At 37.3% G+C, this 17,080-nt stretch overlaps 1 protein-coding gene across 2 annotated transcripts in view; it reads right to left on the bottom strand.

The window, feature by feature from the left end:
* Positions 1-17,080, bottom strand: part of WDHD1 (WD repeat and HMG-box DNA binding protein 1) — a 58,405-nt gene that overhangs the window by 40,567 nt on the left and 758 nt on the right. The window contains exons 3-7 of one of the 2 annotated variants that reach the window (XM_028101011.2): positions 8,182-8,293; positions 3,144-3,295; positions 1,529-1,640; positions 1,293-1,343; positions 282-377 (exon numbers count right to left, since the gene is read on the bottom strand). In XM_028101011.2, the coding sequence (XP_027956812.1) occupies positions 282-377; positions 1,293-1,343; positions 1,529-1,640; positions 3,144-3,295; positions 8,182-8,293 (523 nt within the window). Of the gene's footprint in view, positions 1-281; positions 378-1,292; positions 1,344-1,528; positions 1,641-3,143; positions 3,296-8,181; positions 8,294-17,080 lie in introns of those variants that run through there. The other variant, XM_028101020.2, reaches the window with a different exon arrangement.

The raw sequence follows: 17,080 nt of genomic DNA, 5'->3' as shown, positions 1-17,080 counted from the left end.
GAAGCCCAACCCGGGGCTTGAACCCACAACCCTGAGAGATTGAGACCTGAGCCCACACCACGAGTCAGATGCTTTAACCAACAGAGCCACCCAGGTACCCCCAAAGTTAAAATGTTTCTTAAAACATATCAATATTAATTGGTTGGCTTGGGGCACTAAAACTTACAACCTAAATGAAACAGTTACAATTTAACAAACTAATTCTACTATTCTCACATTCAAAGTTGACAAGAACCAGAAGAAATAACTAAAACGAAGGTTGAAAAGTAAGAGTCACTTACCTTCCCACTTTTTGGCTGCCAAGCAAGTCTGCAGATTGATTTTGCATTTATCACATCATTGCATTTTTGAAGCAGTGGCCAACTAACAGTACATGTCTGATATTTTAAAAAAGAAAATTTATTTCCCTTTATGAAACTTCTCCAAGAGATATGAAGAATGGAAAATATTTCATAGGTGCTTTCTTCAAACTGACATACTGGTATGAAAAAAGCCACTTGATTCACCTTCATCTAACTATGATATCTGATTTACCTAAATTACTTTAAATAATTCAGAGGATAAAAAGCACAAATCTTAAATAACTAAATAAGTGTATTTCCTATGTAGAATAAGTGAACAATATACTCACTGAATAAACGTATATACACACACATTTAAAAAAAATACATTAAAATCTTAAAACATCTACAAAAATAAAGTTAAGAAATCTCCTATAAAATGTTAAGGTATCAAAGTCAACCCTTTTAAACAGTTCAAATATAAGGGGAAAAAACTGGTTACTGAGGCATACCCTGTGGGGAATACTTTTCTCATTAGCCACATTATCTCTAGTATGCCTCAGGAAAAATTAATGGTTCCCTTTGCCAATCCAGAGAGCTCTTTCTTCATATCTCCTTTAAAACTTTTATCAGGTTGGTTAGAATAAGTCATTTATGTGACTCTCCAAATAAAGTATGGCCAATGTCTTATTTTATTTTTGAATCCCTAACATCGAGATCCCAACACATGGTAGTTCATAGTATAGTAAATATGTACTGATTTTTCCCCACTGATTTATAAAACCTAAAATTGAACTATAAATCTATTTCCCTTCTGATTGGGTAGAGTTAGTCTTCAACACACTTTCACATTAGATTATTATAGGATTTGATGACAAAAACAGTACTCAATGCTACTCAAAAGAAACAAACTATAAAGAAAAAGAATTATTAATTTAGTCCAATGCTATGTAACACCTCATTTATGACAGAAATGAGCATAAAGTCTTAAATTCAAATTGATAAGTTTACCTGATCTGAAATTTGCCACACTTTGACAGTTCCATCACAACTAGCTGATGCCTGCAGGAATAAAACAATAAATTTCTCTATAGTTATGGCCATAATACCGTATGGAAACTGGTTCAACTGATAAACCAAATAGCCTTTTCATCAACTGTGTGAAATTTTCTGCTAATTCTCTTACAATTTTAAACATATTGAAGAAAAAAAAAAAAAAAAGAACAACAAAGGGAAAAAATGATTACCAGAAAGATGTCCTTAGGATCAAAGGAAAGACTTAAAACAGGAGCATCATGTCCTCGAAATGTTTTCTGTTGGCTGCAATCCATCACATCCACAACTTTGACTAGAAAATCACTATGAACAGTAAGAGTAATGTATAACGGACACTAATAAATACCCATACAAAAGCCTCTCCTAAAATCTATGACCCAAATATTTCAAAATCACAAGAGTATATGTCATAATTTCTTTATAGCAACATGCAAAATTTGGCATCCAAATTTAAGGACCTACTTTTTAATCTTGCCCCATGAAGATACCAAAAACAGAACTCGGGATTTCCCTTTAAAATACTAACACTTTGGGACGCTTGGGTGGCTCAGTTGGTTGAGCACCTGCCTTCAGCTCAAGTCTTGATACCCTGGTCCTGGGATCGAGTCCCACATCGGGCTCCTTGCTCAGTGGAGAGCCTGCTTCTCCCTCTGCCTGCCTCTGCCCCTGCTTGTGCTCTCTCTCTCTCTCTGACAAGTAAATAAAATCTTTTAAAATAAATAAATAAACTACAAATACAAATACTTCCTAACTGGCTTCCTTAGTTACATCTTAAGCTTCTATTATTTATTAATTAATTAAAGTCCCAACCATTTTTTTTAAGTCACAACCACTTTTAAAAGTACTATGTTAGGGACGCCTGGGTGGCTCAGTCGTTAAGCATCTGCCTTCAGCTCAGGTCATGATCCCTGGGTCCTGGAATCAAGCCCCATGTCAGGCTCCCTGCTTGGCAGGAAAGCCTGCTTCTCCCTCTCCCACTCCCCCTGCTTGTGTTCCCTCTCTCGCTGTGTCTCTCTCTGTCAAATAAATAAAATCTTAAAAAAAAAAAAAAAAAGTACTATGTCAGGGACACCTGGGTAGCTCAGTTGGTTAAGAGGCCAGCTCTTGATATCGGCTCAGGTCATGATCTCAGGGTCCTGGGATCCAGCCTTGTGTTGGCTCCACACTCAGCAGGTCTGCTTGAGATTTTCTCCCTCCCCCTGCTCATGCACAATCTAAAATAAATAAATCCTTAAAAATAAAAAAAGTACTATGCCTTTTACTTCACCTCACCAATTCATTAGTTCCTTTTTTTCCTATGACAAATAAGCATCAAGAGAAACAACAAAAATCCTGACAGTCCAGGTTCTACCTGAAATGATTTTTAAAATTTCATATCAAACTATCATGTTTCCCTAATCTTTTTCAGCATTTACTGAACATGCTGTCTGCAAAGCAAGATATGTCAATTCACAAAGAAGCACAAGGTTGCCCTTAAAAACCTTCACTAAAGACTTGAATATAAAAAAAAATTAAGTGGGGCACCGGGGTGGCTCAGTTGGTTAAACATCTGACTCCTGATTTCAGCTCAGGTAATGATCTTGGGGTTGTGAGATAGAGCCCCACATCAGGCTCTGCGCTGGGCACGGAGCCTACTTAAAGTTCTCTGTCTCCCTCTCCCTCTGAAGCCTCCCCACTCTGCAAAAAATTACGTCACACACACATACACACAGAAGGGAGAGAGTCCTGAAAATGTTACCCTGAAGCCAATGAATGAGGCCATTCTGTTCTAATATTACTTCCTTTTCTGGTACCAGAGGGCCTTACCTAGATCCGGCAGCAATTTTTGCACCATCCCCATTAAAGACCACATGGTTTGCATTTGTGGTGAAGCGAGTCAATATACCATCTGGAATTCCTTCAGGAAATGTGTGGACTTGAATAGTATTATTGGATACTGCAGTGACCAATTTCCCATTCTAAAAGAAACATTGGCAAAAAAATCCAAATCAATTGAGTCTTTCCACACTTAACAATCCTACAAAAAAAAACATAAAAACTTATAAATGTAGTTAATGTCAAGAGAAAAATCATTACTCAATGTACAAGTTTCCTGAAGTGTCTATTAGCAAGAAAAATTTACTTACTAACCTTTATGGAATTTAATTCTCCCTTCACCAGCCAAATTTTTAGCCTCTGGATTTTCATTTACTTCTGACAAGAAAATGATTTAAATAGTATTTTTATGCATCCCCAAGTATCATGAAAGAGACTAAAGAGTTTTTCAGAGAAAAAACATAGCTAGTCTCAGTGAGGGAACAGCACATCAGAAGGCATGGCCACACCATAGAGTTGCCCTGTGTTTCCACAATAAAATCATTAGATGCCTTTTTGAAGTAGATAAAATCTAAATGCAGAATCCATGGCTTCTCTTTAAAAACACTGAATAGGAAGACAGCAAGTAGGAGGATCCTAAAAAGAATACACTTATAATGTTGAGCACTGTAAAACTGTTGAGAATTACCATATTGTACAATTGGAACTAATATAACACTGTACGTTAATTATACTGGACTTAAAAATATAAATAACTTTTTTAGAAAATAAAAAAAACATTAAATAAACAAAGTTTTAGGATCTGAAAATTATCAGCAGACATCATTGCTCTGCATAGATTTTGGCTAAGAATCATAAAAGGTCAAGTATCTGCCCTAGAACCTTAATTTTATTACTTCTCTAGGAAGAACTACGTCCTCACAGACTAAATCATAGTCTACCAACCATACATGCTCTGATAATTCATATGGTCAATTTATTAGATTAAATGCTAACTGCCAAAGAAACAAATTACTCAAGTTTGTTAATGAATATCTTATAGCAATAGGTCTCAGTCATATTTGCACATGTAAGACCCTCTGCTTATCTACAGCACCTGCTCCCACTCCAACAGAAAAAGAACTTAGTAATACAGTGACATGTTAGTATATAGAAAAATTGGGGAAGATATATACATCTGTTCAAGTAACAGTATAGATGATTCGGATTTGAACTATAATACATACTTATCTTCAATTACTGGAAAATTGGTGAAAAACACTGCCTATGCCTACATTGTAACTACCGTAAGTAATTAAACAATTCACAATACACTAAATCTATCATGTTGAAGCTAAACAATAACTTAAATATGAAAACAAGAAAAGAATTCAAGAAAAACTATAACCAACTCAAGACAACACTGATGATGCAGAGAAATTGCAGAAACACCAACTATTTGTGTGCATGTACAGGAATTTTGCAACCTGGCTGTGCTTTACTTGGCAGACAGATGTCTCAGTAGAATCTGACTAAGCATCCTGTTAGATCTAGTAAAGAATTTTGATAATTCTTTAATAATTCTTTAACAATATCAAATTCTTTTGATAATTGGTAATAGAGGACCACATTAACTGGTCCTCTATTCATGTGAAAATATTAAAGTATATATCTGTACTTACTCACCCAAGAGATCTGAATAAAGGACTTGCTTTGAAGTCAATTTCCAACAAATCTACTGGGAAACCACATCACTATCAGTACTTTATCAACTAGTAAAATTAAAAAAAAAGAAAACACGCAAAGGATCAGGGATCTGGTCAGATCACTCTTCTCCCTACTGGATTGAGAAGAATGGATCCCAGCACAAGCTGACTTGAGCTCCAGCCCACTGTGTTTCTTACCGACTGTGTCATTTGACCTTCCTCAGAGCTCTGACTTTCCCAAGAATAAAATGGAGGTAATTCCACATACTTCCCCATATCTTTGTTAAAAGGCCTTGACAATGTAAAATACTAGGTAAGCATTAACTATTACTACCAGTTGATTCATCTCATTTTCACTATTTTGGAGAGTGATATTTTCTCCACTTTGTTCTCAAACAAAACATCTAACTGTACTTCCCTGTACCACTGACTCCAAAAACAGAAAGTACATTTATAAGCAATGATATTTTAAATGAAATCTGTTGTAAAATTGCCAGCTTCATATGGCTGTGTGGTAATGTCATTTCAATGAAGTACCATAAACTCTATTCCTAAAGCAAAAGAAAACATTTTAGCACAGACTATCAGACTTGTAGTTCATTGAATAATGGCCCCCCAAAGACATGCCTAAGTCCTAAGCCCAGGTACCTGTGAATGTGGTCTTATTTAGAAACTGGGTCTTTGCACATGTAGTAAGGATCTAAATCTAGGGGCACCTGGGTGGCTCAGTCATTGAGCATCTGCCTTTTCATCATGATCCCAGGGTCCTGGGATCGAGCCCGATGTCGGGCTCCCTGCTCAGCGGAAAGCCTGCTTCTCCCTCTCCCACTCCCCCTGCTTGTGTTCCCTCTCTCGCTGTCTCTGTCAAATAAATAAATAAAATCTTAAAAAAAAAAGGATTTAAACCTAATGACTGGTGGCCTTGTAAGAAAATGGAGAGAAGATAGGGACACAAAGACACAGAGAAGAGGGCAATGTGAAGAAAGAGGCAGAGATTGGAGTGATGTATCTTCCAACAAAGGAACACCGAGGATAACTGGCAACTACCAGAAGCTAGAAGGGAGGCATGGAACAGACTATCCCTCAGGGCCTCCAAAGGAGCTAACCCTGCCCGCACCTTGATTTCAGGCATTTTGCCTTCTGAACTGTGAGACAATAATTTTCTGTTGTTCTAACGCCACCAAGTTTGTGAAAATTTTTTACAGCTGAGATGGAGCCCTATGTGGAGCCTGCTTAAGATTCTCTCTCTCCTCCCTCTGCCCTTCTCCCCCCAAAAAACAAAAACAAAACTCCCCAGTTATACTTCCAATGACTATTGTGCAATACTATAAAATAACAGAAACTACATATTGGTCTCTGCCTCCCATTCCTGGCATAGAGTTCCTAAAACCCTTGTAATTTCCTAAGTGACAAGACTACTAGGAGAAGCTTTTGCTCTAATACTTGGTCTCTGATCCCAGTTCCTGACACAAAGCTCTTAAATCCCTTGAAATTTCCTGGGTGATAGAAAAGACATTTCTAAGGAGGCAATTCTTGGTGGGCTCCTGGATAGCTTCAGGATGAGGGCTGCTCATCAGAAAAATCAAACCATGATTAGAAGTTTGGAACTTTCAGCCTTATCCCGTCATCATCTGGGAAAGGGAGAAGGGCTGGAAATGGAGTTAATAATGGCATAATCAATTATGCCAATGTAATGAAGCCTCCATAAAAATCCCAATGGTATGGGGTTCAAGGAGCTTCCGGCTTGGTGAACACATCGCCGTAACAGGAGGGTGGCGGACCCCAACTCCATGGGGAATAAAAGAGCCTTTCAGATCTTATCCCATGTATCTCTTCATCTGGCTGTTCACCTGTATCCTTTATCTATATTTCACTATATAATGAACTGGTAGGAGTGTTTCCCTGAATTCTGTGAGCTGTTGTAGCAAAAGATTGACTCCAAGTAGGGGGTCGTGGGAACCTCTGATTTATAGCCAAGTAGGACAGATTCTGTGGGTAACCCGGGGACTACTTGCAACTGTTATCTAAAGTGGGGGGCAGTCTCGTGGGACTGAGATCCTGACCTATAAGGTCTATGCTCACTCCTGTCAGTGTCCAAATTTAACTGAACTGTAGGACACCCAGCCAGTATAGCAGAGAATTGCTTTGATGTAGGGGAAAAAACCCACACATCCTGTGTTGGAAGTGTTACGAGGAAGGTAGTAGTGTGAGAGTAAAGGAAAAAGACAGGAGAGTGTTTTTCCTTAACAAATACTTACTTCTCCAAATCCTCACTATTATGGAATTAGCAATATTTTTCATCCTTGCCAATCTGATAGAAAAAAAAGATCCAATTGTTTAATTTGTACTTCTTTGCTTATTAGTGAAGTTTAACTTGTATCTAATATATGTTGGTCATTTATATTTTTCCATCTGGGAATATATTTTCCATTATATATGACCATTTTGGTTTTTTTAATATTTGAGAGAGAGTGCGTTCGCGCATGCGAGAATGAGCAGGAGGGGGAGAGGGAGAGAGAAACTCAAGCGGACTCCACGCTGAGCACAGAGCCTGACACAGGGCTCAATCTCACAACCCTGAGACCACAACCAGAGCCGAAACCAAGAGTCAGAAGCTTAACTGACTGCGCCACCCAGGTGCCCCTATAGATGACCATTTAAAAAAGAATATCTAAAGTATCTAAAGACCATCTCATTCATCTACCTTAATGAGCCTGAGTTTGAAAAAACATGAATTCTGTGAAAATACTTTTTCTACCCAAATACAATACACTCAAAATTCATCACAAATAAAAAGCTTAGTTGTTTTTATATACTTAGTTTGCAAAGGCCTTCTGAAAACATGTCTCCATTCTCCAAATAAACCTAGATATCACTTGCATATTTACCTTACATAAAACATTAGAAACATGAAACATGTATATGTCTTGAAAAAGTTAAAATATTCCTCTTTTCTAGTGTAATTAGTTGTCTAAATTAGTGAACTAAAAACCTGAAAATGCCATGGAGTTTTCTCTCAAAGGGAAAAAAAGGGAACATTTAAATCTCAAAAGAAAAAGTATAATTTCTTGCAAATATTTTAACTGGTTTACCATTAATAAACCATTAATCACCTTTAATAAACCATCCAGATTTTAAACCCATTCAGATTCAGATTTTACTTGTAAAAATTTCAGGCAATTTATGGCATTATTATACATATTTGAATATTATTATTTCATAAGAGAAACAAACAAAAAGTACATCTACATTCAAAACTTCAACAAAAATATTCTTCACCCATACATAAAAAAAATCACACAGCAGTATCATTTCTCATCGGTTGCTATAAATGTTTTTAATACCTTCAAAGCACATGAATATGCCTTTTCTCCAACATTAATGGACTTAGGGTCATCATCATCCAAGTCTTCCCAAATCCTCACATCACCATCACTTCCACAAGTCACAATATAACTGTGAAGGAAACACACTCATTAAGATGTCGTCCAAGTTTCAGCAAAGAAAAAAAAAAGTCATCCAGTTTCAGGCCTATTAATTTTTTTTGGAATACTTTATCTTTTTTCCAATAAAATCAAAGTGTTAGTCAATGTTTTCTCATTTTACATACATAAACCTCAATAACAAAGCCTGCTAATCTCCTATCCTATAAAATGAAAGGTAAATTTAATGTTCTCTCCAGTTTCTCTGTGGCATAAAATTCTTCATCTGTAATTTAAGAAAGATGAATGGGTAATTTCTGTTAACAATAGGGACAAAGTCTACCTTGCTGACCATTGTGCGTCTAGCAATCTCTGACATATAGAAGTCTTGATAAATGATTGTTGAATGAATAAGTGGATGGATACAAGAGCTCAATTATCCAAAACTGATTATTCAAATGGCCATCTGTATCTCTCAAATCTTGTTTTAAACCCCCTGTCTTCCTGGTACTTATATTCATTTGGTGTGTGTCCTATCTGTATGTGTCCTGACACATACAAAAGCAAACAAAATACAAAAATAACATAGCCAATGGCAAAGAGAAGCTACATAAAGAACTGTAGAGGTTCATAAGAAAGGTGATATCTACACTGGGAAGTCAAAGGTCAAGCAGGGCAAGTAGAACTGGATATGCTGAAATTGGTGAAAAGAGCAGTTCCAAACAGAGGAAACCACATGAACCAAAATACGAAGTTAGTAAAATATGAGGGAGTTCACTTAGAGCAAACGGTACAGGAAATTGAGAAAGAAAATGCAGATTGGGGGTCACCCTATTTACAATGATCTTAATCCAAGAGTAAGGAGCTTGGACTCCCTTCTACAGGAAAGAAACAGAAGGACCATTAGTCTTTTTGCCTAGGACATTTCTTTCATTTTTTTAAGGATTTTATTTATTTGAGAGCGAGAGAGAAAGCACAAGTGAGGGGGAGAGGCAGAGGGAAAAGCAGACTCCCTGCTGAGCAAGAAGCCAGATGCGGGCTTGATCCCAGGACCCTGGATCATGACCTAAACTGAAGGCAGACGCTTAACTGAATGAGCCACCCAGGTGCCCCAGACTAGGACATTCCTGATTTATACATCCAGCTGGTTTAGAATCTGTCCTCAATTTTTTTTTAAAGATTTATTTACTTGACAGAGAGGGACAGAGTGAGAGAGGGAACATAAGCAGGGGGAGAGGGAGAAGCAGGCTTCCCGAGGAGCAGGGAACCCAATGTGGGGCTCAATCCCAGGACCCTTGGATCATGACCTGACCCGAAGGCAGCCGCTTAACAACTGTGCCACCCAGGCGCCTCTGTCCTCAATTTTTTAATTTTAAGACATATTAGTATTGGGGGGCACCTGGCTGGCTCAGTCGGAAAAGCATATGACACTTAATCTCAAGTTGTGAGTTCGAGCCCCATGTTGGGTGTAGAGGTTACTAAAAAAATACATAAATTTAAAAAAATAAATAAAAGGTAGTATCTTTTAAAAAAATATATTAGTATTATTTGCATCAAAACTGGTTGGGTGAGTTTGACAGACCTCTTCTTTGCACTTCCAGCTTCTGCCAGTGAAACATGTACAATGAATAGAATTCTCACTTTATCACATAGGTAAATCTGAAAGACAAGTGATTACCCATCTCCCCATTCCAATCCTTTCTTGATGCAACATTATTAATACCTCCTTTCACAGACAACAGGTGCTAACAGACAAAAACCAAAGTGAAGTCAGTCAAGAGGCCCTACAGCGATTTCTTTGTCTTCAGTGGTGATGGGGTAAGTACTTCATATCGCTGTCCCTACTGAATATTGCTGTCCCTACTGACTATTTGGTGCAATTAGTCAGCCAGCAAGGTAGATGTAGAAAGTTGCAGCTGCCAGTTGGTGGTACTAATGGAAAATCAGAGTGAAATACAGTGTAATTAATGAGAAATATATGCAAGAAATAGTTAAGTTAAATAGTTAAGTTGAGCTTTTAGAGTAGTCTGAATATTCTTGACAGTGTTTTTGTTATTTACTATAGGAATAAAACTAAATGTTAATTTTATTGATTATGCATTTTAATAAAATACCTTTCAGTAGCAACTAAAAAAAAGCTATCAAGTACATGTTAAAAAAAATGAAATACTGTATTTCTGCTTCTCAAGAAGTTGATAATGGAAATGTAACATGAACAAAATGTTAGCTGATGTTTATCATGGGGACTGGAGTGATGACACCAACCACAGAAAGTCAGAAGACACAAAATTCCTAAAGAAACCTGAGTATCTACTTTGTAAGTTAGTGATTATCTTGTAACTCCCTGAAAACCATGCTTCTACAGCTGCAGAAAGTGAGTCTGCATCTTGTTGGGCATGACTTTTCATAATGCAGTACTGTCCAACAGAACTTTCTTAGAGAATGGAAATGGTCTATATCAGGCTCCTGAGCAATTAAAATGTGGTTTAAAATGTGACTCATGCAAGTGAGGAACTGAATTTTAAATTTAGTTAACTTTAATTAATTAAAATCTAAATAGCCACCTGTGGCTAGTGGCTATTGTACTGAACAGTGCAGCATTAAAACAGACGACAGTGGTTCTAAATTAATTCTGTTCATTTTTCATTTTGTTTCCTAATTCAAGTATGAAGTAAAGTTATAGCTATTAATACGTTGTCTCCATTAGTAAAATAATTTTTCAAACAGTTAAGTGATACTGGTTTTCTCAATGTCATCAGAGGGTTTAAATAGAAAATCAGTCAGACTGATTCCAATAATGGTTTAGTCTTTTTCTCTTCAGCTCATGGAAACAAAGTAAAGCTTCTAGAAGTTTATTCTGCAGAAGCAAAACATCTATTATTGGGAATTCTATCTAACCTCATTTGAAAAGTTCAATGCTAAAGATAAAATTCTTAATTTTCACAGTAATACAACATTTTGGTTGAGCACAGCACTGTAGCAAAAACAATGTACTTACTGAATTTAGATATCTATGAAATACTTATGTACTTCAAATTCAAAGTATAATTCATAACCAAATGCACTGTGATAATGTACCAATCAAAACAGAAGCCATAGTTGTCAAATTTTGAGATCATTTTATTAACACCCAGGATAACAAAATTTTTGTAACAAACTGATATTAAATACATAAAAATACTTCAGCATTGCATGAGATGCTTTCTCTTCTGCCTATCATCAATCAGATTTTCTAAATATTTGAGTCTTTGAAGAGTGACTTTTTTTTAATTTAAATTCAATTAGCCAACATATAGTACATCATTAGTTTTAGATGTAGTGTTCAATGATTCATCGGTTGCATATAACACCCAGTGCTCATCACATCAAGTGCCTCCTTAATGCCCATCACCAAGTTACCCCATGAAAAGTGACTTTATAAAACCTAGGTGTCCTATAATGATGGTATTATTATTACTGGAAACAAGTTCCCTAAGTCTTAGTTGCATCTTGCTCAAAATCAGTTAACAATCTTTAATTTAAGCCTTCAACTTAAGGCTCTGAAGCTTTTAGTAAAATGCAGTTAATGAAAACAAAGCTTATGCACAGGAACATACTAAAATATATCCCTACAAAAGCAAGTAAGAATTGAACAGAGGCGCCTGGGTGGCTCAGTTGTTAAGCGTCTGCCTCCGGCTCAGGTTATGATCCTAGGGTCCTGGGATTGAACCCCGCATCGGGCTCCCTGCTTGGCGCGAAGCCTGCTTCTCCCTCTCCCACTTCCCCTGCTTGTGTTCCCTCTCTCCCCGTGTCTGTGTCAAATAAATAAACAAAATCTTAAAAAGAAAAAAAAAAAAGAGTTGAACAAATTGTATGTTAAAAGCTGAAAAAGTGAATGATATAATTTTGAAATTTGCTAATTGTACTCTGGAATATCCTGACCTATGAGAAGAATCTTCTGAGGGAAGTCCTTTTTTAATTGTACAAATTTATGTTCTATGCCAGAATATTAAATTGAGTAGGCTTAAAATTTGTGAAACATTCAAAGAAACCACAGACAACTTCCTTGATGAATTTTGTCTTTAAAAATATTAAAGAACTAAAAAAATAAAATAAAATAAATTTTAAAAATATTGAAGAGCTTACTACTGAAAAAGGGTACTCTGAATACAGGTTAAAAAAAACAACGGAACCTGTAAAAATACTGAAGGTGAAAGATTTACCTATTTAAAATAAATTTTTAAAACTTGAGACTTTTTCAGGGTGCCTGGGTGGCTCAGATGGTTGAAGGTCTGCCTTCGGCTTGGGACATGATCTCCAGGTCCTGGAATCGAGCCCCATGTCAGGCTCCCAGCTCAGCAGGGAGTCTGCTTCTTCCTCTCCTACTGCTTGTGCTCTTTCTGTCTCTCTCTCTCAAATGAATAAAATCTTAAAAAAAAAAATTAAAAATAAAAATAAATAAAAATCGAAATTCTTCCACTTAGTAGAATTTGCTCTGAGCTTACCAGGTATATGAGAACCTAAAGAAAGTATTTTCTGATTGAAAAATATTATGGTCTAGGGACAGCTGGGTGGCTCAGTCAATTAAGCATCTGCCTTGAGGGTCCCGGGATGGAGTCCCCATTGAGCTCCTTGCTTAACAGGGAGCCTGCTTCTCCCTCTGCCTGCTGCTCCCCCTGCTTGCCTGCTTGTGTGTGTGCTCTCCCTCTCTCTCTGACAAATAAATAAATAATCTTAAAAAAAAAAGAAAGAAAAATATTATGGTCTAAAAAAAAAATTAACTGAAGGTCTCACTTTAAGGTCTCACCATAAATGTAACTCTGAGGAAGACTGCAGTCAATTTTATAGCAAAAATAAAAAGAAGACTATATTGAAAAAAATATATTTTTCAGAAAAATATCAGCAACACCATGTTAGAGACAAGCTAAAAAACTGATTAAATATTCTACTTATGTAAATGTTTGGATTATACTCCATAGTATAATCCAAATGTAAATAGAAATGTACATAGAAAATCAATGTAAAATTTTTTTAATGTTTTAATGTCACAAATGTTTTTACAAAAAAAATGTTTTGAAAATTTTTGAAAAGAAATGTTATAGATCTACCAAAACAGAATAATTTGTCAATCAATAAATAATTTTAAAAACTGTAATTTTAACTCTTGAAATCCTTCTCCTCATTCCCCAAGGTGCCCTGGTTTAGATGATAAGAAAACGACTGTAAGTTTCTGAGTGAGAAAACCACTGTAAAGACTAATTCTATCATGCCTTGATCCTCTTTGTGACATAACTACAAGAAGCCAATGATTACCAAGGCATTTCTCACCATCTGGATTCTCCATCCTCACAGAGCCATGTTCTTTCCCTCATACGACCTGACCCTTCCACTGGGCCTCATGAAATTCGCAGTCAGGCACCAGAAAAATCTCTACATCCTCAGCTTTTTCCCCCAACATTTCTTCTGAGAACACTGCTTCCTCTTCAGCCCTCTTAAAAGGTGGCTGATTTCTCTTCTACATTCCTGTGGGGCCTACTGATGGGCCTTCCTTGCATTTTACAACCACTTCCATTCTATTGCTACAAACTACTCGTAAAAAAAAAGCAGGGGGCAAAAAACTGCTATCAAAACCCTAAAGAGAAATCTCCCATGTTCCCTAAGGATTTTTAGCACAAGGCTCATTGTCATTCTCTAACACTATTCCTATCATAATTCTTAGTTATTTTCAGTATCCATGTAGACAAAACTATATACCAAACCTTGTCCTCCACTTCATCCCCAAACTGCCATGGTCATAGCATAGATTTTTTTCTTTATCAATATTGCAACTGCATCATAATTTCAATTTCAATTATCCTAATCACTTATCTTTTCACCTTATACCCTCAATATCCCAACTTCAACAATTTTTATTTCTATTAGGATCTACAATCTATTGAAACTACTTCCTCACTGTCTCTCCCTTCAAATTCTCACATCCCTCCTAATCTGGCTTAGATTCCAATCTGTCCTTAAAATCACTCCTTTGCCTCATCCTCAAACTCTCTGGCCCTCTTCCACTGTGTCATACTTACCTGGCAAAATCCCAACGCTGGTTAAATCCAACTCTATGCCTATTAATAAGTTTGCACTTGGGACGCCTGGGTGGCTCAGTTGGTTAAGCGTGTGCCCTTGGCCCAAGTCATGATCCTGGGGTCCTGGGATCAAGCCCCACTGTCAGGCTCTCTGCTCAGCGGGGAGCCTGCTCCTCCCTCTCCCTCTGCCCTTACCCTGCTTGTGCTCTCTGTCTCTCTGTCTCTCTGTCTCTCTCTCAAATACATAAATAAAATCTTTAAAAAAAAAAAAAAAAAGTTTGCACTTGCAGAGCTAAACATGGCTACAGAAAAACACCTAACTGGGTTGTATGGTCTCACTTTAAATTCATGATCACTAACCTAAAGTAGGCCTTTAGTGCTGCCCAATATTCCAACTAGCATTTCCCTAGGCATTTCAGTTTTCCCTCTCTTCTAATCATCTACGTTCTCCCTATCCCACCTACATGCTCCTTCCCTCCACTTGTGAATTTGACCATGCTCCTATCTTTGGCCACTGTCTCCCCCTTGTGCACTATACTGTTGCCCCTCTCACCTACTGAAGGCCATCACTCCAGCAATTCTCCCTCTTTCTATTCTAACATCAACTTATCCCTCTCTGTTGGATCATCCCCACTCATACATATACTGTATCTCTCACCTTAAAACAAAGACCTTTCCTGACCTCAAATTCCTTGTAGGAATTTGAGTAGGGGTAAGAGTAGGGGTACCTACTCTTAGTGTGTCATCCTCACTAACTCCAATTCCTTCCTTTCCATTCTCTTGAATCCACTGCGACAAGGTTTTCATTACCATTCCATAAAAAAAGCTCAAGATCATCTAATGCCTCCACATCACTAAATCTAATGGTGGATTCTCAGTCCTCAACTTGACCCACCTGCATTTGACATAGTTTATTATTTCCTTCTCCTTAAAATGCTTACATTTCATTTGCCTTCTAGACATCATTCTTGTCTCTTGATTTTCTACTTTTCTAGTCACCTTTTCTTAGTCTCCTTAGCTGGATCTTCCTAACTTGATCTCTAAATATTTTGGAGTGTCCCAGGGCTTAGCCCTTGAACCTTTTTTCTTTACATTTACTCCCTCCCTAGGTGATTTCATCTAAGTTCATAGCATTAAATATCTACTTATTGATAACTTCCACATTTAGATTTCCAGCCAGGACCTCAATCCAGTAGGCATCAGCAAAAGATATAGTTTTCTAGGGTGCCAGGGTGGCTCAGTCAGTTAAGCGTCTGCCTTTGGCTCAAGTCATGATCCCAGGGTCCTGGGATCGAGTCCCACATCAGGCTCCCTGCTCAGTGGGGAGTCTGCTTCTCCCTCTCCCTGTGCCTGTCACTCTGCCTGCTTGTGCTCTCTCTCTCTCACACTCTCTCAAATAAATTTTTTTTTAAAAAGATATAGATTTCTGTCTCTAGCTTACATTTCTTCTCTTAGCTTTCAACCCATTTATCCAACTGTCTACATCTCTAGTTGATCTCAAAGAAATATTCCAAATGTCCAAATGTAAACTCATAATCTCCACCCTCTTTCTACCTCTGAAATAAGCTCCTCTCCAAGCATTTCAGGTATCTGTGAATGGCACCATCATTTCCCCAAATGTAACATCCAAAAATATAGATATCTCCCTCTCCTTCGTCTTTAATGTATGATCCATCCTACTGATTCTACCTTTTAAGTATTTCCTGAATGTATCCTTTTTTCCATATACATCTTCTCTAGTCCAAGCTTCTATCACACTCCGCCACACTAATACAGATACCCACAGTCTTTCTGCATCCACTTCTACTTCTCCAATTCATCCTCCATGTACTTCTCAAAAACAAGAATCTGATCCCATCTCTCTGCTTCAAATTTTTAATATATTCCTACTGCTTTTAGAATAAAAACAAGATTCCTTAATAAAGCCCAGAAGGTCCTGGATAGGATGCCCACTACCTTACCTTCACAGATTCATCCCTCATCAGCCTCTGTATCACACTCTACATTTTGGCATCACTAGCTTTCTTTCAGTCCTTTGAGCATGGTCCCTACCCCCACTGGAATTTTGCAGTGTTCCCTCTGTCTGGAATGTCACTACCACAACCTCACTGCCATCACCACCTCATCTCTTTTTACTCCCTAATGTCTACTCAATATTCAGATCTCATCTCAAGAAACAATGCCTTAGAGAAACCTTCCCTGCCTCCTCAAGCTATATCAACTTCCCTTCAAACATGCTTATCATTGCACCTATCACTTACTATTTCTAAACATACATTTACTTTTGTGATTAATTTGTGCTCAATGTCTGTCAATTTAAAAAGACTTTAAGGTCAATTAAGGAATAGATTGTGCTTTGTACATACTGTATCTCTAGCCTCCACCAGACTTGACAGGCAAATATTTTTTCAACGAGTGAATCAACACAGGAGTGACAGTGGAAGCCACACAACTGGATAGTACTGCAGAGGAATGGGACTTAAAAAGATAAAAGAGACCAGGGTTCCAGGAAAATATCACAATTTAGCAATCAAGAAGAGGAAATAAGTTGGAAAAAAAGCTGTCAAAAGGGGGGATGGGGTAATTGAGTGATGGACATTAAGGAGGGCACCTGATGTAATGAGCACTGGGTATTATAAGACTGATGAATCACTGACCTCGACCTCTGAAGTTAATAATACATTATATGTTGATTTAAAAAATAAATTTTTAAAAAGCCGTCAAAAGGTTAAAAACAGCAATGAAAAAACGAAACAGCATCACAAAAG

This window comes from Eumetopias jubatus, unplaced genomic scaffold, assembly GCF_037043125.1.
Source record: "Eumetopias jubatus isolate StellerSeaLion01/CBP00866 unplaced genomic scaffold, mEumJub1_p1.0 scaffold_7, whole genome shotgun sequence".
Classification (NCBI taxonomy): domain Eukaryota; kingdom Metazoa; phylum Chordata; class Mammalia; order Carnivora; family Otariidae; genus Eumetopias; species Eumetopias jubatus.
Note: the sequence above shows the minus strand (reverse complement) of the source record. Positions and strands in the feature narration are given on the sequence as shown.